Genomic DNA, 21,329 nt, shown 5'->3' on the forward strand with positions numbered 1-21,329 from the left:
CTATTTTTATTATTGTACTAGCGTCACTCTTCTTTCTTATCATTGAGTTCAGAAATACTTGGTCGCTCAGTGGTGGACCGGTCATTTCCTATTCATAGCCAGTGGCGAAGGGTGACAGTTTCAAGAGGGTAAGCCCTATGTTCTACTACTACTACTACTACTACTACTACTACTACTACTACTACTACTACTACTACTAATAATAATAATAATAATAATAATAATAATAATAATAATAATAATAATAATATAATAATAATAATAATAAACAGATTAGACATAAATATTTTACTACAGAAACACAAGAAGACAAATTCACACGAATTTAACGTAATTGTAGACCATCGACAGCACTTATTCGATTCGCATTATCTTTGCTTCACAAGAAGCATATGCTGTTTAGTCTACTTGTACTGAATAGGGATGCGCACGAGACGAGTCGAGACAGGATTTTCCTGACAAAATTCGAGTCGAGACACGGCTCTTCCAATAGAAAAATATACATTTTTCGAGTCGAAACATCGCTTTTACAGCACATTTTCGAGACGAGAGAGTCACAAATCTTGTCTCGTGCGCATCCCTAGTACTGAAACAAACTCTGGTTGTAATTTCATTTTTAATTATATTGTTCAAAACAAGCATTCAATGAAGTCATTTTGTGTGTCACTTAATTCCCCTTTAAAAACAGAATCAGACTTAAATATTTTTTCTTCATACGCTGCTCTTTATTTCAACAACTACATACATATATTGTACCAATGCACGTAAACCTCTTTTTTTTTTTTTTTTTTTTTTTTTTTTGCTCTATTTTCAACACAGGAGTTGGCCTTCGTTCGTTAATAACACATTAATTTTCAAAAGACCACTGACATAGAAGATTCTTTAATAAGAATTATATTATGTTCATATTCTCCACTTACTAACATTTTCTCTCATTCACTTTTGCAAATGTAAGAAAAAAATGTCACTCACAGTGTCTCAATTAACATGCTCTCTACTCAGTTCTAATGAACTCAACGAGTCTGATTTCGTACAGATTTGCGCTAACGTAACGGAATGAAGGTGCATTAGTTTGCGATAATAGGAGTAGCACCTTTGGAATTGCTTGTTCCAGCTTTTGCGTTGCGTTAGAGTCCGCAAAATTAAGCAAAATCGGTACAGAATGGGGCCTTACGTTCGCTTGCTCTTTATTTGTTTGACATATCGAATCGAAATCGAAGGTCGCGAGAGAAGCGCTTTATGTAGAAACGAAAGTCTATAAGCTCTGAGGCCGGTCTCTTTCGCAGGTTATTACCAGCACGCTCTCTCGCGGGATTTTCTGAGTAGTTTGGCTGTAGTTCTACTGCCGCCTGAGATACTGCTCGATGAGCCTCCCAGCAGTGGTGCTAACCACGATTCCTTTATCGAACAATATTTTTTTTTTAACTTAGAAATCTATCACACATTCTGTGCAGGGAAAATGAATTAATTATAAATTATAACTAACTAACTAACTCTATGGCCTATGGAACCCGGAGGTTCAATGCTGCGTTCACAAAACCTCTTCACTGACTTCTATCCTTAGCCAATTGGATCCAGTTTCTACTTTGTATTCCTATCTCTGCGAGATCCATCTTAATATTGTCCTCCCATCTGCGCCTAGGTCTTCATAATGGTCGTTTTCCGATTGGCCTTCCAGTCAAGACTTTGAAAGCGTTTCTACTTTCTTCCATTCTAGCTACATGACCCGCCCACCTAAGCCTCCCAGACTTGACGACCCTAACAATGTTGGGTAAACCTTACAAATTACGTAGTTCCTCGTTATGAAGTTTCCGCCATTCCCCATTCCCGTTCCTCTTGGGTCCGAATATTCTTCTCAGGATCCTGTTCTCAAATACTTTCAGTCTATGTTCTTCCTTCAGAGTAAGCGACCATGTTTCGCAACCACACAGAACAACAGGCATGATTATCGTTTTATATATTTTAAGCTTCAAATTCCTCGACAGGACACGCGACGACAAGAGATTTTGAACCAAATAGTAACACGAATTCCCTGCTTTTAGTCGACATTTAATTTCTTCGTAAATATGATTTTCGTCTGTTAATATTGATTCTAAATATTTGAAAGTATCCACTTTATCAAAAGTATTATTTAATATTTTAATGCATCCATAATTTGCCATATTACTTCCATGTATTTCGGGAAATTACAGAATATACTATTCGGGTGGTGATAAGGGCGAGAATGGTGTCGCGATAGCAACGAAGAACGAAGTAACAAGAAGTGTAGCCAAAGTGGAATATTGCAGTGACCGCTTGATGTTTGTAAAACTGCATGCAAAATCAGTGGATATTGTGATAATACAAGTGTATATGCAAACAACCGACCATGATGATAATGAAGTAGAAGTAATGTATGATCAGATTAGTGACATATTGCATCAGGAAGGAAGAGGTAAGGGCAACACCATAGCAATGGGAGACTTCAACAGCGTAGTAGGAGAAGGAGCTGCGAATAAGGTAGTCCGACCATTTGGACTAGGTAGAAGAAACGAACGAGGTCAAATGCTTATCGATTTCTGTAGGCAACATGATCTGGTGGCGATGAACAAGTGGTGTAACAAAAGATAAAACAAACTGTACACGTGGAAAACTCCAGGAGATAAGAAACGCTACCAAATCGATTACATTATTGTGAAGCAACGTTTCAGGAATAGTGTACGAGACGTGAAGACACTGCTACGAGCGGACATTGATTCGGATCACAATCTCCTGGTGGCGGAATTGCAAACCTGGTTAAAGTTGATCAAGAAAAATGGGAGGAGAAATCGAAAATGGAACTTAAAGTGACTGAGAAATATCGACGATGATGTGAAAAAAATTGAAGAAAAATTCTGTGCAATGGGCGATGTGGTTGGCAATATAGAAAATAGTTGGGTAAAAGTGAAACAGATTCTACTTGACACACTCCACAACAACAATGGCAGGATGGAAAGAGCACCAAGAAAACCATTTATAACTGAAGCAATGCTTAAGAAGATGGAGGAACGCAGAAGGCGAAAAACACGGACATCAAGGAATACAGAAGGCTGAATAATGAATTGAGAAGAGAAACAGACAAAGCGAAAGAAAAGTACATGGAACAGATATGTGAAGAAATAATGGAACTTCAACGGCGCGGCAGATATGATCTGATGTACCAGAAAGCACAAGAATAAGGAGGGAAAACTAACAAAAGTATATGAACGTTCGGAATCGAAGATCAAGGTAATGTAACCACTGACCATCAAAGAATCCTTAGAATTTGGGAGGAATGCATAAAAGATCTGTATGATAAGAAGAACCGCACCAAAGATATTGCGATCGAAGCAGAGGAAGAGGTAGTTGATGATGAAAAAGGATCCAGTATATTGAAAAGTGAAGTAGTACAAGCAATCAAAGACATGCGAAGGAGAAAGGCCACTGGAAATGACGACTTACCAGTAGATTTGCTCAAGGGATAGGAGAAAACGCAATGAAAGTACTGACTACTTATTAACAAGATCTACCTGAGTGAGAATGGCAAAAGGATTTTCTTGATGTTACAATGGTTGCTTGCCCAAGAAAAAGCAAGCAAAGAAGTGCAGCGATCACAGAACCATTAGCCTGATTTCCCACACTGGAAAGATCATTGCACGCATACTAAATAGGCGGCTGGAAAGCAAGATAGATGATAGGTTAGAAGAAGATCAATTTAGATTCCGGAAAGGAAAAGGTACCAGAGATGCTATTGGATTGATGAGAATTATATCAGAAAGAATTCTTGATATAAAGGAAGCGTTGTGTTTGTGCTTCATCGACTGGCGAAAAGCTTTCGACCGAGTCAACTGGACGAAACTTCTGAAAATACCTAAATAAATTGGAGTCAACTGGATATATCGACGACTCATTTAAAACCTGTACACAGGACAACGAGTGAAGCTGCGCTTGAATGACGGAGAAACCAATAGTGTAGAGATTGGAAGAGTAGTCAGACCAGGATGTAGTTTGTCGCCCCAATTATTCAACACTTACAGTGAATGTTTAATAAAGGAAGCATTAATGGGAATTGGGGATTTCAAGATTGGAGGGCAGATCATTAACAAGAATGTATGCAGATGATACGGTTATAAATAGCTAAAACCGAAAGAGGACTACAGGAGATGATTGACAAAATAGTTGACACTGGAAACTGTATGAAATGGAAATTAACATCGAAAAGTCGAAAGTCATAAGAATATCCCGTGGAAACACGTCCTTACGGACCAGAGTAAAACAAGGAGAACTTGAAGAGGTCGATAGTTTCAAGTATCTGGGAAGTACTTTGACGAGAGACGCTTACTGCACCAAAGAAATCAGGTCAAGAATTGTCATAGCTAAAGAAGCATTCAACAAGAAAAGATCACTCTTAACTAGCAGGCTCAATATTGGACTTAAGAAGAAGTTGGTCAAGTGTTATATATGGAGCATTGGACTGTATGGTTCAGAGATACTTGGACATTACGGAAGTTAGATAGGAAATATTTGGAGAGCTTCGAAATGTGGTGTTGGAGGAAGATGGAGAAGATAAAATAGACAGAGAGAGCAACAAACGAATATGTTTTAAAACGGATAGAAGAAAAGAGGACACTTCTAGCCACCATCCTCCGTAGAAAGGCCAATTGGATTGGACACATCTTGCGAAGAAATTGTCTTCTTCACACAGCCATAGAAGGAAAGATGGAAGGGAAGGGAAGAATAGGAAGAAGAAGAATACAACTGATCTATGATTTGAAAGATAGGGGAAAATATTGGGAGTTAAAAGAGGAAGCTGAAGATCGACAAAAGTGGAAGAAACATTTCCAGGCCCAAATCTAAAATTGAAAAAAAAAAAATCCTAATTAGTCCCAGGACCTGCCAAACAGCAGAATTCTTAATAATAATGAAATGTAAAGACGAATTCAGCTTAGTTGTAACCAATTGTGTTATTCAACGGGTTCGCCTGAATCAGTTAATAAAATTTCGCAGGTTCACGTAACGGGTTCTAAAATGCTTTCGACTTCTAGATACAGCTTTAACGGCAAATAATAATAATAATAATAATAATAATAATAATAATAATAATAATAATAATAATAATAAGAAGAAGAAGAAGAAGAAGAAGAAGAAGAATCTAGTAATAGTTATCAAAATCTAGTATACAGTTTTGTTTTCCAGACTTTAAAGAGTCAATTAAAACATGTACTGCAGTTGAAGTACACTAATTTTCAACAGTATCCCATCAATGGAAATGTAATTCTGCTATGTTTCTATAACGTGTTTAGTTTTCTGTCAGAAATTCCAGGGGCGTCATTTGGGGAGGGTAGGAGGCAATTGCTTCTCTACCTCTCCCAAAGAGAAGTCCATAGTACTTTTTAATTGATTGGGGGCACTTATATGTATAATAATAAAAACGTGTAAATTCTTATGTCGGTAGAGCATCTTGTACCCTTCCTCATCCCTGACAAAATCTGAAATTTCACTCTACTGAGAAAAGCAAATTTTGCACTGTACTGACGCTAGCCGATACGAAATGGGGCTCCTTGACGTTTTTGTGTTTTAGCTTTCATATGCAGGTGTCACGGCTTTGTCTCTATAGCCAAAGATTTCGGAACATCAACTTATTTTGTTGGTCTCTTTTTAATTCTAGGCTTATGTTAACGCTAAATGACATTATAAGAATGCTACATGATTTAATCCTGGGCTCTTTTATCACTAGAACAAATAATAAGTCTATAAGGTAATAATATAAATACAGAGTCAGCTTGCTATACTAGTAACCGGTTGTTATTAAATGCTTTGAATGACTCCTACAGTTCTTCCCGAGCTTAGTAGTGTAATGACTAAAGACTTGCTAAAGATGTAGTGTCATTTTTTCCCATTCTCCTAAATTTTTAGTGTCAAGTTCAAACATACGTAATTTATTGTTCTCTAAAAGATAGGTCAATTTAGTTGATACTTGTCAATATCAGAAATAAGAACCTTCTGTTTCGTGATCTTTGATTTATTTTGGCATTAATAACCTCTGTCTTTGAATTGTGGTAGTCCCCTCCCACAGAACTCTGCTGGTGACGTCACCCAAAGGGTTAGCAACACTGCTGTCCAGTCGGCGAGCCTGCGAAGCGGATATACTCGGAAAGCAGCGGGAGAGGCTCATCCACTTCGAACTCGACGGTTGCTGGTGCAGGCTGGAGCAAGTAGTGAGCTCCTAATCAAGAAGGAAGAATAGGACGTGCTACATGGACAAATATTCATGAATGGAAATTGCTTCCATGGGATCTGGTGGAAAAACTGATAAAAAGTGCAAGGAACGTCAAAATGAAGGTAGGAATTAAACTCAGAATGCCAACGATAGTTCTGCCGAAAATAAACACGTGATCATAAAATAGCACAAATTGACTCTTTCCTTTGTCACAAAACAGGCGTGAAGGCGTGTTAGAACCTGAAATCGGAGGTGTCGCTACCGACATCCACTCTGCATGCCACGTGGTCGAAACTATGGCGACCTTGTACCTTGTACGACACAGTGTTATCTCGTTCTGCGAGCAAGAAAACGAGACCTGAGTCTCATAATCTTTTAATTTGTGGTCGCCGGCTCATTTAATTAAAATAATTTTGAAGATATATTCAAAATTAAATGATCCAAGGAACCCACAAACCCTCACAACAAGTGAAAATTTCACCGTTGTTGGCCAAGGCAGCTCACAGCAGGAATACGCTTCCTCGTTACTTACTTAAAACGTAGGTAAAACACATGTAAGAAAAGCTACAGCTAATGGCATGCGACTCACCCAGGTGGATGAACGAAAACAATCGAATATAAACAACAATTTTTATTAGGCTGAGGGCCTCAATATTTAAGTACAAAATTTAAAATATTTTATATTGCGGAAGTATTTAACTAAATATTTGTCCACTGTTCAGATAAACTGAGATACTTATGCAATTTATTCTTCCATTTAGCACGTCCTATTCTTCCTTCTTGATTAGGAGCTCACTACTTGCTCCAGCCTGCACCAGCAACCGTCGAGTTCGAAGTGGACGAGCCTCTCCCGCTGCTTTCCGAGTATATCCGCTTCGCAGGCTCGCCGACTGGACAGCAGTGTTGCTAACCCTTTGGGTGACGTCACCAGCAGAGTTCTGTGGGAGGAGACTACCACAGGATTAAACGTAATTTCTAACTGTTTTTTTGTGACTTAACTGTACTAGTTTTGTGCTAACAGTTATTGAAAAAAGTGATATTTCAGCAAAGGCCACTTCATAGGTGGCCTAATAAGAGTCAAAGATGATTGTAATTTTTCTTATGGAAACTTTACTCTTTAGTTTAAACTTCAATATGCTACTTGCTTCTGGCCTTCATTTAGTGAAGCATGAACTAGTAATGCTTTATATGTGCTTGTGATATCAAATCTATATTCTTTTCTCATCTGGACACTTTGCGGGACCACATCTTTTGCTAGGATAATGTATGTTCTCATATCTCCTGAGAGATCCAGATTTCTCAGTTTGATATACCCCTTGCAACCCTTGTCTACTAGGTCTCCGGAGCTAAGCCCAATCAAGCACGAATGGGACATGATTAGAAGATCACCAAGAAGGAACGGCTACGGCAATGACAATAGCTACATGACGTTGTACTGAGAGCGTGGGATACACTACACAGACATTTATCATCTGTGACTGGCCACTCACCTCAACAACTGCCTGTATGTTTACCATTCTATTAAGGTGGCCATTTATGCTTTTGAACATCCTGTATAACATTTGTGGAATTCCCCACAAAATTATCTCACCTCCAAGAGAACTATTGACTTTTGTTTATGGCTCTAAAAATATGACTGTTATGGGATTAGAACCAAATCAGCAACTGAGTGACACTAAGTGGTTATTTTAAAAATGAAATTGACCCCTAGTAGAAAAAATCATTGATTGTTACCATCTATTATTTGTCTTTTACTTGCAAATTACAAACAAATATTTATCCGATATTTACTGAATGCCATGTAGTTAGGTAGTTATAATAGAAACGCCATTGTACCGTTAAGATATTGTCCTAAACAAGTTGCGGTAAACATGAATGCACTTTCAGGATATGCCACTCCACGAGAAAGTATCTTCTGCCTTACGATGCCCAACATCAGAGTTGTCAGCAATTTCAATTCTCTAAAGCAGGGTTTCTCAACCTGCGGGTCGCCACCCCTAGGGGGGCGGCACCCCTAGGCCCCCCTTGATACGGGCCTGAAGAAATGGATTCTACTATTATAGAAATAGATGGATATCGTGAGATCTCTGGAAAGATATATTAAAAATTCCACACAAGCTTATTATAAATCAGAAATTACAAAGCGGTCGCTTGCAAGAGGATATGGTAAAATGGGGGTCATGATAGGAATTAGATTGAGAACCACTGCTCTAAAGAATCCATCCTTTCCACAGCATACAAACCTCCTATGGCCATAGTTCAAGTATGCATTTAACTATAAGGAGAAACTTTTGAATGAAGCTTATATAAAATTAACCTTATATTGTTATTTTTCTTGGAATCCACCCAAATATTCAAATACTAATACAAAACTTTATTAGTTGCAACAATAGTAAAAAACAAAATCTAAGTTGTTTCAGTTTGCTGTCAGTCGACAGTAGCGACATCATGTGCTGTAAGTCTCTCTTGAACGACCTTTGATACTGCTTGCAAGTAGTTCATATATAGATAAGTAAGATGGCGGAAATGTGCAAGCACTTGTGGCGCCGTTGCAGCAAAGGTAAGAATTACGTGCAGTGATGCCAATTTAGCCTATTTTTGGCTAAATCTAGCGTATTTGGAGAGTCATCTAACCATACAAATCTACAAAATACTTATAGCCTTAAATATAGCTTATTTTATGAAACTTTTCTGCCATTTTTGGCCTCTTTTATTAGCCGTTAAATAAATTCTAAATTTACTTTTTTCTTTGAAAATCAAATGTAATAAGCCATTATATATTTGACATTGCATTAATTGATTTCTCTTGACCGAGAGTGTTTTATTACGCACCAAATCATTGTTTCTTCTTCTTTTATCTCCCCACCCACAGATTTATAGGTACTTAGCAATACAGTAGGACGTCGATAATTCGAACGTCAAAAATCCGAACGCGGTCCCTAGAAGCTTTTTAACAGTTTGTCTCAGCGCTAGCAATAAGCAAACAATAGAATTGTCCATCAGCGTTGTGTGAAGTCAGTGTTTTTACAAAAGCTCATTCATATGTAATTGTTTGTCATACATATTTTCATTTTTATTTTCTCTTAGGCCTATACAAGTTTAGTTTTAAGTGAGAGTTACAAGAAAAGTGTAATTTAGCATACGAATAGGTTATTCAGATATATTAAGTATAAGTAGCCATACGTACGGTATTGTAATTACTGTATGTACTGTATAACCACTATATCGATAAAAGAGCATACCGTACAGTATATTTAAGCCTAAATGGCATTTTCTTGGTCATTTTCGAAAATCCGAACTACCTGTTGTCCCAATTAGTTCGGCTTTTCGACTTCCTACTGTACTCGTCTACTCAAGAAAGAATTTTAATGTCACTCCCGTAACGGTCCTGTTTCGTACTTTTTAATTACTTTAATTTTCGCATTTCGTTGCAAGAATGACAGTTCTCTTATACGAATTTAGTAACTGTTTGGTTCTTCTAGCCACAGAGATGGTTTTAATTTATTAAAGGAAACAAGTAGGATATCTAATTAGCTTGAAAACAATCAATCATGACGATTCGTGTGGGTGTACGGAGAAATTAGAAGCGTTGTAACGACTATGATCTGCCGAAAGAAGTACTTCTGAAAATTAAGACAATGGCAATCTACATAACCAATCCACAATTCAACGATGGTGCATCCTGTTCCATCGCCTCGGCTAACTGCAACGTCATCGATGATGACTAATTTCAAATAATCTGACAACATGGCTGTTGACTTTCACAAATCGAATGAGTTGTTAATTGATTTTATTGTAATTTAAAGTCATTGTTGCTTGTTAATCTTCAGCGAATAAAATTCAACATTTCAAATCTTACTTTAACTTACTTATAATCCTGCATACAAAAAAGGGGTTTAAAATCTACAATGTGGGTTGTAGGTTAGCATTTCAAAATCTAGCCATTGGGGGGGGGGTAAAATGCTTATTTCTGAAGGTCATTTAGCCTACTTTCTTCAGAGATTGTTAGCAACACTGATTACATGTTTCCACGTCGCTCTTACCAGTGCTTATTCGACTAATACGACGTATAGATTCATTCCGAAATATTCTGTAATGGACCAGAAGCAGTTTGCGTGAACTCAAACATTAGATAGATCTAATATTAGTAAACTAAAATACATAAACATAAATGGTACAGTAACTTTATTTTCTTCTTTTGTATACTGCGTGAAGTATAATAAATAATTTGTACTTAGAATCAGCATATATGTATCAACATCTTTCTCTTTTCAAGCGCCGCTTTACATTACATTATAAATTGTTTTTGTTGCTGTACAAATCTTAGAAATTCTTTCATATGTTAAAAAAAATATGAAAATTCTTGATTTTAGTACAAATGTCGATTCAGTTGTAATATCTTTATATATATACATACAACATGGTACCTAGTTATTTGTACAATATGCTTTACACTGGGGGGAAAAACCTGAACTACAGCAGTCTTCTGGAACGGACGTCTTTCGGATGCGCCCCACGACATTCGTCTCATTCCAATGTGTTGATGGTATCTGTATTACGGGTCATCAATACCGCTGTTGTAGATAGTTACCTGTAAATTATGAAAAGAATATAATAACTGAAAACTAATTTTTAATTTTGTAGAATAATCAAACCAATTCAACAGGATGTATACAGGTAGTGAACTTAGAGACCATATCTGTACTCAGGGGCGGATCCTGGACGGACTTCTGGGGGGGGCGGTGGGTTGTAATACTGCTACTTAGAGCTACTTTTAAGAGCTCTAAACTCTGGGATGGGTTTTATTTATATATAAAATAAGAAAGTTTCCTCTTCTGGGTAGGGTCTATCACCCCAATCGCCCCCTGGATCCGCCTCTGCTGTACTCGTGTTATTCTTTGCGGCTAAGTTACGTAGGTGGCCAACAGAAAGTAATTCATTTCTTTTTATAATAACTCAAAAGATATGATACACGTGACTAGGTAAGGTGTCAAATGACAACTACGTGAGATCACAAAATTGGTCATAGAAGCCAATGGTTACTGCAATGCCTGTGTCATGTGACTTCTATAACATGTGAGCGACTATGACAGAACGTAAATGTGTCTTTATGGTCGATTTATACGAGGACCACTCAATATATTTTGCAATACGCAGAAACTATAAGAGATAAAACTCTGCCCTTTCTGTCTTTCTTTCTCTCTCTCTCTCTCTCTCGTTATATGAGACATCGAGAAGCTTGAAGACACAAGGCACTTCGGCACGCGATCTCTCATTTTTGTATGGATGATGGAACATTGTCGTTATGGCAATCAAGTTGTCACGTGAAGCATTTCCAGACATGATTTACTATGACTTTCGCGTTCGCCTAGGAGAGGCAGATTGTAACCAGAGGTTGAGGTCAGCATTTGGTGATGCCACTTCGACATATATAACAGTGGTCAGAGAGTACAAGGACATTCAAAGGCATCGGAAATCTACGCAAGATAACGCCTGTGAAGGAAGTTTCGTGTTCAACAATGTCGGAATTTGTGGTTATTGTACAGCACGTGAGGGTTCATTCTGTAACGGTTTGCGTCAACGCAAAACAGAATCTGCATTGTAGTTTGTAATAATATGCATAGCCAGTGGCGTATTTAGGGGAGTGGGTATCGGGCTCAAGCCTCCCCCCCCTCGAAATAAATTTGTTACATGAAAACTTCATTAAAATTTGTCGGCACCCAAAAGGAAAAATATAAGTGCTTATTCACATGTTGTGCATAGCCCCCCCCCCGAAACAAAATCCTAAATACGCCAATGTGCAAAACAGTTGTTATAATTGATTTTTGCATTTTTTGAGTCACTTTACGTTGCGTTACATTCCGCAATTTTTGCGAAGGTTAGTACGGAATGAGTGTCATGGCCACCAAAGATCCAAAGATTCACGAAGATGAACAAATACGCAGAAAGATAAATGAAAGTACAGAACTACAACTTACTGTCCCTACTGTAGTCACTGGCCGAAGAGTTTCTTGGTAACATTACCGGAGCATCGAACACAGGTGGTTCTGGAGCACGGCTTCTCTTCAAAGCAGGCTTCAGCGCAGGCTTATTCCTATCCAAAGATGCTGCTGGTGAGGACACGGATGCAATGTTCGGCGGTTTCCTCCTCTGAAAGTGTAGTGTGTAGTCTGGCACGGGCACTGGAGGAAGTTCATCGTCCTCATTGATGGAACTGGCGTCGAAAGATTGTTTCAGATGCGGAGGTTCGTCTCGAGGTTGGAAGTACGACCATGGAATCTGGTTGCGAAGTTCATCTGGTGGCAGGCCGGGGGAGTTGATTGGTGATCGTTTGTATGGTGAATTTCTGCAAATAACAGTAATTTGGATTACAATGCTGATTACAATAATAATGAAACATCGTCATTAACACTAATTCGAGGTAATTTAAACCATCACAAAGCATTCATTTCCTGGAATAGAGAAATAATTATCATCCGCAGGTAAAATAGACACCTGTGATTCATTTTCCGCACTTACAATATGTTTTGTACAATCCTCGAGATACCAATGTTAATTTGTCTTTGAAAGATAGTAATTTATTTTGATCTTTAAAATCATTTATATCTTAAATATGTCGTTTTAAAAATGCATTCCCTTACATTGCATCTCAAGAAACGTTACAAAAAAGTGAAACAGTACTTAGTTGCTGATGTGTGGATAGTACCTATATCAGCTTCCTTCACCCTACTTGCTGTCGTTCTAGAGCAAGATCTTACACAATCTAGTACTTAAAGTTCTTCCCAATTACCTGATAAAATAGATTCAACACCGAAATTTCTGTTGTTCTATTGGCACTTAAGGAGAAAAAAAAAGTCCTAAATGTTTTGTGTGGTGTATTGTGTTCTATGAGGCAGACATGGACACTATGAAAAAGCTATGTATAGAAAAGGAGTGAAAACTTTTTCGAAATGTTGGTGTGGGGAAGAATGGAGAAAATAAGCAGATTCAAATGGAAAATGAACAGGAAATGTTAGGAAGAGTATTGTAATGTAATTAAAAAGAGGAAGAAAGATGGTTGGTACACTAAGAAGAAACTTGCAAGAAAAAAGTAAAGACAAAACCTTTACCTGAGTGTAGTGAGCCCAAGATCAGCTGAGGGAAGTGAACGAAACCGCGAGTCCATTTGAGATTAGGAAGCCCGAGACCAAATGAACACGAGAAAAATTATATAAGTGAACAGGATTTCGAGTGAGCATGTGCCCCACTAAAAGTAATTAACCCAACTTCCATTGAAGGTAAACGACCGCAAGCCTGAACGAAATTGATCGTGAGCCCAAGCGAGTGCAAACCCAATTGAATGTAGTGAACACGAATCATATTAAGGGGTACTGAGCTCGAGCGTGAATTCAATTGAGATTAGTAAACGTGAGCGTCACTGAGGAATAGTAAGTCTGAAAGCAAGTGAGCACAACCAGAAAAAAAATCCTTGGGCATGAGCTCTAGGAGACTTGTGAGTGCAAGCCTCATTGAAAGAGGTTAGCCCGAGCCCTAGTAAAGTGAGCTTCAATGAGAATAATGAGTGCGAGCCCCACTGAAGGGAATGAACTAGATTCCAAATGAGTACAAACTCTACTGACATTATGAGTTGAAACCCCATTGATGGTTGTGGTCCCCAGCCCACTTGAGGTCAGTGTGACTGAGCAACGGTGAGCACAGGTCCAACTTGAGATTAGGAGCCGAGCCACACTGAATGTAGGCTCGAGCCCAAGTAGGTGAGTACCCGAAAAAGATTAGTGTGCTCGACCTTCAAGAAGCTTAGAGATTTGGAGATTCATTGAAGAATGAGTACGAGTCCGAGTATCTTCGAGCCTCATTGAAGGATGTGTTAATGCCCGAGTAAGTACGAGTCTCAATGAGAATAATGAACGCAAGCCCCACTGATAGCAATGAACCCAAGACCACATGAGTGCAAACCCCATTGACGTTAGTGAGCTCAAGTCCAGTTGATGGAAGTGAGGCCGCGCGAGTGAGCACGAGTCCAATTGAGGTTAGTGAACTCGAGCTCAAGTAACAGTGAGCGTGATCCTCATTAAAGGATATGAGACTGAGCTCGAGTAAACGCGAACTCCACTGAATGTAATGAAGCCGAGCACAAATAAGAACAAGCCCCACTGAGTGTAGTGACCCCAAGCTCAACTAGTTGCGCACCCGAAGCAGGTTAGTGAGCTTGACCTTGGAGGAGGATAGTAATTGTAAGCTTCAACGATAATAAGAAATTTAAGCTTCAACGATAATAGTAAGCGCGAGTTCTACTGAAGGAAATGAATCTGAGCTCAAATAATAACAAGCCCCAGTAAGTGTAGTGAGCCCGAGCCCAAATAAGAGCATGCTCCAAAAAGGCGCCAGCTCCAAGGGAACTAGCGAGTGGGACGAGCCTCATTGAAAAATATGAGCCCGAGCAAGGGCGAGTCTCGATGAGAATAGTGTGTACATGCCCCACTGAAGGAAACGAACCGAGCCCAGACAACTGCAAGCCTCACTGACGTCATTGAACGTGAGCCCTATTGAGAGTAATAAGTCTTATCCCAGTAGAGTTGTGAGTCCAAGCCCCACTGAATGTAGTGAATACGAGCCAAAGTAAGCACATATATCAACTAAATTAGTGAACACGAGATCCAAAGAGCCTAGTAAGTACGATTCGTATTAAATCATGTGAATCTGTGCCCAAGTAAACGCGAGCTTCAGCGAGAATAGGAGAGCAATTCCTACTGAAGGTAATAAACACTAGCCCGTAAGCTGAGCTGTAACCATTTTGAACGTAAAAACGAAAATTTACATTTGAAAAAAAATAAACGCAATAAACACTATGTATGGTTCACATACGGAGGACCTAATGTTTTGAGCTAACCTTTTTGGGGAAATAGAGAGAAGCCTGCGATGCGTGCTTGTTTTTCGGCTTCACTGAGTTACGGGGACGAAGATAGCTATGGGCCAATACTCAAGATTATAACATCCTTATCTATTGCACACTTACCTATTGTAGTCATATTCGGCATAGTAGCCACTATCTTGGGCGTTGGCTTCGTTGCGCCTGGGGTGGAGATTACTTTTCCCTTCTGATGCTGATGACTGGATACTGGCATCGTATCTACTGGACTGCTTGATAGCTGGTTTTAACGGAACCGGTGGTGGTGGTCTTGGAGGCTTTTGCCTATCATTATTCTGTTCTGGAATAGGATTTGCCTTGAAAAATGAAGTTTCTTGAATACCTTTTTCGTAGCTGAAAGGTCTTGGATAATTCACATCCTTTTCGTTATTCAGGAATTCACCAGAAACAAGTCTGTTGTCGTATTCCATCTCGGGCTCCCTTCTAGCGTTATATGGTGCTTGAGCTTCGTTTTTCGGCTTCTCCCTTGCGTTGGATGGTGCACTACGTATTCGAGTATCCGAAGAGGAAGATGGCACGCCGATACTCGTGTGACTCTGGGACTGATGCATAAAGTTGGGAAGTCTTCGGAGGGACCGGGAAAAGAAATTGAGGCTCGACTCTTCACGCAGCATTTCCCTGGACACTGGCCTAAATTCTCGTGCGAGTACAGATGTACTTCCGAATCCAGCTTGAGGAGGAGTTTGTCGCAAATGCTGAAAATAATAATTGCAATATAATTTCTCGTATTAATAATAATAATAACAATAATAACTTTATTTTCAGTGCTACGTAAGCCACTAGGCAAATATACAGCACTTTGTAAAATATCCATAATGAAACAAAAGTTAATTGTCAATTAAACAGGTTTAGCCCTTTGTCACAATATTAAAATATTTAAATTTCACAGGTTCAAGCTAATTTTAAAAATAAAATTCAAATCAAAACTGATTTTCTTCTTATATACCATTTTCCAGAAGAATATAAATTAGTTTCGTTTAATTATCATTATATAAATAAAATGAGTTACATTGACACTGACAGAATTTTTCTTTGTTGAAGGTGATATAAAATTGGTCTGACAAAGGCACAGAAGGTGGAAATCCTATATATATCCGGGGAACGCAGTTATCTAGCAATTGCACATGACTACAACAGACGGCACCCAAAACAGGAAACCGGTATCGCACAGCACGGTCACACACGTGATCTCCAAATTTCAGGAGACTGGCTCTGCTGAAGATAGGCCACGTAATGGGCGAGCAAAGACTGTCACCACTGAGGAAACAACAACGTCTGTGATAGCATCTTTTGTGAAGTCCTAAATGGAGTAGCCATCGTGTGTCATCGGATTCTGGAGTAAGCCAATCCTTCGTGATCCAGATATTGTACACCTATCAGTGGTATCCTTACAACCTGCACATGCTACATAAATTTAACGAGGATGACCCTGATTGCCGGTTGGAGTTCTGCATGTGGGCACCGAACAACAGGAACGGGATTCGTCGTTTTACATATTGTTCAGCTATGAGACGTACTTCACTTTGAACGGGGAGGTCAATCGGCATAACTGTCGATACTGGTGTGACGCAAATCCGCACTGAGTTCATCCGAATAGAGAACATAGTCCAGAAAAGGCAATGGTGTGGTGTGGAATATGGGATACCTACATCATTGAGCCATTTTTCATTACCAACACCTTAACGGCGCAGCAGTATAACACGTAAACGATGGGGTTTTCGCCCCAGGAATCACTCCTCTGCTTTTGTACAACGAATTTAGCGCCATACTATATATATATATATATATATATATATATATATATATATATATATAGAGAGAGAGAGACGAATTACATCTCCAGCAACAGAATATTCGATATCACTTTATTGTGAAATTTGTAACATATATATAGTTTGGCTAAAATAATATACTGAAGATACGTGTATAATAACAATAAAGTCAAGATTGGCAGGATTCCTTGACATCACGAGAAACTCTGTAATGTAGTTACAAATTCACGTGCATTCTCAATTAATACAAAAATAATGATTAATATCTGCATAGGGAGCAAAATTATACTGACGTTTCTCAGCTTCATGCGGTCAGTCAGTACGCCTTTTATGACACCATGTGAGAATCCTGTTATCTTGGAAACGTCCTCCACAGTTCGCCATCTGTCCTCCATTAACAAGTTCTCAACACGGGTAATGTTTTCTGGGAGCAAATCATCCGTTTATTCCCGCACGAGAATTCACGTACCCAATTCAGCTACCAATGAATATTCACAGCCTTTTCACCTCACGCACACAGAAACATCGTGAGAATTTTTGCTCCCCCAGCGTAAAATCCACGATATCACACCAATATCCAAAAAAAGGTTTCTCGTGAAAAGAAATACTGGGATTAGAAATTTGCGATTTGGCATAGTTATACCTTAAAGTCTAAAGTTCAATCTCTGCAATTTCACTAAAATGCTGTCACGCATTCTAGATCTATACCAAAACGACACGTACTTTTGGTATGCATCTCGTAGAATGTATCTATGTTTAGTTATAATAAAATCCAGTGGTACAGTGCTTACATCTTGTGCGGGGTTCCTGATTCGATTCGAGCTCGTGCCAAACGGCCTTTGTGATAGGAAAATACCTTGAGCATGGGCCTTTTTTCCTTCCAATATTTTTCATTCCAACATTTCGTTCAATATCGTTAGCATCGTCTTTCTTAGTCTCGGAACAAATCATAAGAAATTAAACAATAATAATAATATATTAGTTTGTCGGAATAGATTAGGAAAATTTTGGCTTCATTCCCGCTAGGGAGCTCATTTAATTCTTTTTAAATTTATTTAGATCTAAAAGCAGTCATTTCCCATTGAATGCTCCGTGACTTCACAGTTTGTTATTTGGATTCTCAGTAACCTTTCACACAGGGCAAGGAGAAAGCAGCAATGCATCAAATTAATATTCTTTTAAATTTATTAACTCTAAAGGTAGTCATTTCCCATTGGATGCTCCGTGACTCAACAGTTCATTACTCGGATTCTCAGTGACCCCTAACCCAGAGCAAGGAGAAGACAGTAAGCAGAGCTAGTGTTGATGCAAGAACAGTCGTGACAGGCAAAATAAGGCATACTCAATGGTTTTGCAGATAATCTACACGTGTAGCTATTCATGACGAATCGAACACTGCCAATATTGTTTTATTCCATTCTACCTAGTTCGTTGCTCCTTTTTCTTATCAATCTGTTCTCTTTCTCCTGTTTCTGATAACAAAAGTTAGCTTCTACTCCATACACTTAGAAAGTTCGAAATGACTGTCTAACATTATCTCTTTTTCAGCACCGAGTAAGTCCTACAGTTTAAGATTGGAGTCCGAAAAATGTGTTTGTATTGATTCAGGATAATGCACACGAAAAGTAAACATGCTATACATACATCTATATTTAGAGAACCTTAGGTAGCAATGGTACTAAAAGGAGGACTTCAAAGTGTTGTGTTCGGGTAAATAAAAGATTAAACGGAATTAAAATTCAAATTGAAACTTTAATGTATAGTGAGCCAGTGATGAAACGGATCTTGTGATCCGTAACCTGGAAGCAGTGTGACTCTTGATCCAGCTTGCCTCAGACAGACTCGTGACCCGGAGACGACGAAACATTGTCATACACGTGGAAAAAGTAAACGTGATTCTAACAAACACAATTGGACAACACTTAGTGCAAAAATTCACTAGAATGAACGGTTCCCCAAGTTGTTTGCTTCTTCAGATCCCTCAGATCCTAGGAGCCCCGTGGTAGCGGGCCCTGGGAGCAAGCAGACTATACTCCATTTGATGCGCCCTCTGATACTATCTTATCTCATATGTGGTATACTCTTCTATTTCTAGCCATTTGTAATTTACAATTATTAGAGGTTTTACGCTGAATGTGAAAGAACTTGCAATTGAATGGTGAGCATGAGCATAGCGTAAATGATGCTTATACAAACAAAATGTTCGTACAAAAATTGTTTTGTTTTTTATCGTCTTTTCAACGATGTTAAAATTTGTACACCTTGCGATTTAAAAGTTTCGCAAAACCCCCTTACGTCATGATAGGAGGCCCTGTGGGAAAAGCAAAACACTCTATTCGATGCGCCTTCTCACATTTTTCTATCTCAGTCTTGTTTCATCTTTTTATGTTCAACTGTTTGTTATTTATAAGTACAAAACGTTTTATCTGTAACTCCCTGTGTATATATATATTTTAGAAATCTATTAATATAAACTTAAACGGTACAAGGTATTTTCAATATCACCAGCAAATGACATTTGTGTCGAAGAGTTAACAGCAAGGGACAATCGAAAGTTACGTACATAAGAATTTATTGCTCGAGTGAGCTTTAATATGCACAAATCAATAGCATACAAATATAGAAACAAAAGTGCGTTGGGTACATAGCGAGTAGCTAACACTTTCAAAATAGTCCACACATCTTTGTCAACAACGGAAAAGTGTTAATAAGATCAGGAGTGTGATACATCAATGCGCAAAACCAAAACATTAGGATGTCCTCCGTGGAGGCAAAGCGTTTCCCACGCAATGGGTACTCTACTTCTGGAATCATAGTCGCAAGGATCGGGTGAATAAGATGGGTGTTCTAAGAATATTCCTCTTTATTGACTTTTATCATTCTCCGGGAACACTGCCATTTGTGAGGGCTGATACCTTAGTACCCCCACACCCATCTGCTGGTGGCACATTCCTGGGATCCTCAAGCAAATAAAATGTGTTTCCATTCTTACAACATTTTTGGCGGTTGTAGGTAGCACAATTGAAACTTATGAAATGGCCATTTGAATATCTATATATATCACAAACAAACTTTTTGTTTGTTTTACTTACCAAGGACGGCTTCCTTTCTAATTCGTTCATAAAATTTTTCGTAATGATGTATCCCCAGATTAGGAGAATCACATTGATAATCCACAGAATGATGAATCGAGCGAAGAATAGAACCAGAATTAAAGATGGAAATATAGTGAAGCGATCAAAATCACTACTTAGTCCATAATAATTTTGAAGGTCCTCGCCCCAATTAGAAATTCCAACGAAATTTGCCAAATCTTTCAGTGTCTGTAAGAAACAAAAACATAATGAGAAAAGTGAAAATCATGTTATGCAATTTGACGAAATAATACACCTCATATACATTACTACTGTTTTATAACTCATGGATTAAGTGATGCAGATATTCGCGATATCCATGGTTATCCTCATCAATATGAGGTTTTGCAGATATATTATTATTATTATATTGGAGGATAAGACTGCCGATCCTTGTTAAAAGACAAGAAATTTTGTGATGATTTTTAAAAGCACTATTAATTATTAATTTCTTGTAGTAAAGGATATTTAGTAGGCTATCACTTTTGAGCACAAAATGTGATAAAAATATATTCTCGGATTTTACCTATCTCTCTTCCAAGGTTACAAATGAGTTTCCCTGAATTTTATCTACCTTTTTCTTCCAAGAAAAAAAAAACAGTTTCCTTGGATTTTACCCTTCTTTCTTTAAGGGAGACAAAAGTGTTCCCTTGAATTTTACTTTTCTTTTTCAATGAAACTAAAACATTTCCTTGGATTTTACCCTTTTTTCCAAAGAGACTAAAGTGTTTCCTTGGATTTCATCCTTTCTTTTTTTTTTTCAAGGCAACAAAAATGTTTGCCAGGATTTTATCCTTTTTTCCAAGGAGACTACACAGAGAAAAATCAGTTCTCCGGACAGCAGTATATTGTATATACAAATATACGGTATCCTCTTGCTTACTGTAGAAATCAGTACGGAGCAAACATTATCCGTATGCTGCATAGGCACTGCCCTTAGATGTTACATCGTGCCGTTGCAGGATGTCTGATCCCCTAACAGTTTTCCGTATATCACATGCATATACTTATGTTACCTTCGTCAGCTATATGTCATTACATCCATTTATATGTGAGATACTGACCGCCTACATTGTTTCATACAGAAGGTACGTATACATGGAACACTTATACAGAAAGTATTATAAAACATGCGTTTTCAGTTGTACGTCTGCTGTACTTTAAGTCCAAAAACTACAGGAATTACGCACGTAACCTATCTTTTTAAGTACGCCACCTACAATTTTTTTCTCAGTGTAAAGTGTTTCCATGGTTGATTTTTTTTAGTTTAACGTTCC

The 21,329-nt window shown here is 38.3% G+C and overlaps 1 protein-coding gene across 1 annotated transcript in view; it reads right to left on the reverse strand.

The window, feature by feature from the left end:
• Positions 1–10,395: 10,395 nt before the first annotated feature.
• The window catches only part of LOC145690005 (uncharacterized), an 83,242-nt gene continuing 72,308 nt past the window's right edge, over positions 10,396–21,329 (reverse strand). Inside the window, exons 7-10 of the mRNA XM_081764478.1 lie at positions 20,011–20,241; positions 15,234–15,841; positions 12,196–12,563; positions 10,396–10,808 (exon numbers count right to left, since the gene is read on the reverse strand). Of these exons, the coding sequence (XP_081620604.1) occupies positions 10,783–10,808; positions 12,196–12,563; positions 15,234–15,841; positions 20,011–20,241 (1,233 nt within the window). The 3' untranslated portion in view covers positions 10,396–10,782. The remainder of the gene's footprint in view (positions 10,809–12,195; positions 12,564–15,233; positions 15,842–20,010; positions 20,242–21,329) is intronic.

Source organism: Thermobia domestica, chromosome 7 (assembly GCF_964235325.1).
Source record: "Thermobia domestica chromosome 7, izTheDome1.hap1.1, whole genome shotgun sequence".
NCBI classification, from domain to species: domain Eukaryota; kingdom Metazoa; phylum Arthropoda; class Insecta; order Zygentoma; family Lepismatidae; genus Thermobia; species Thermobia domestica.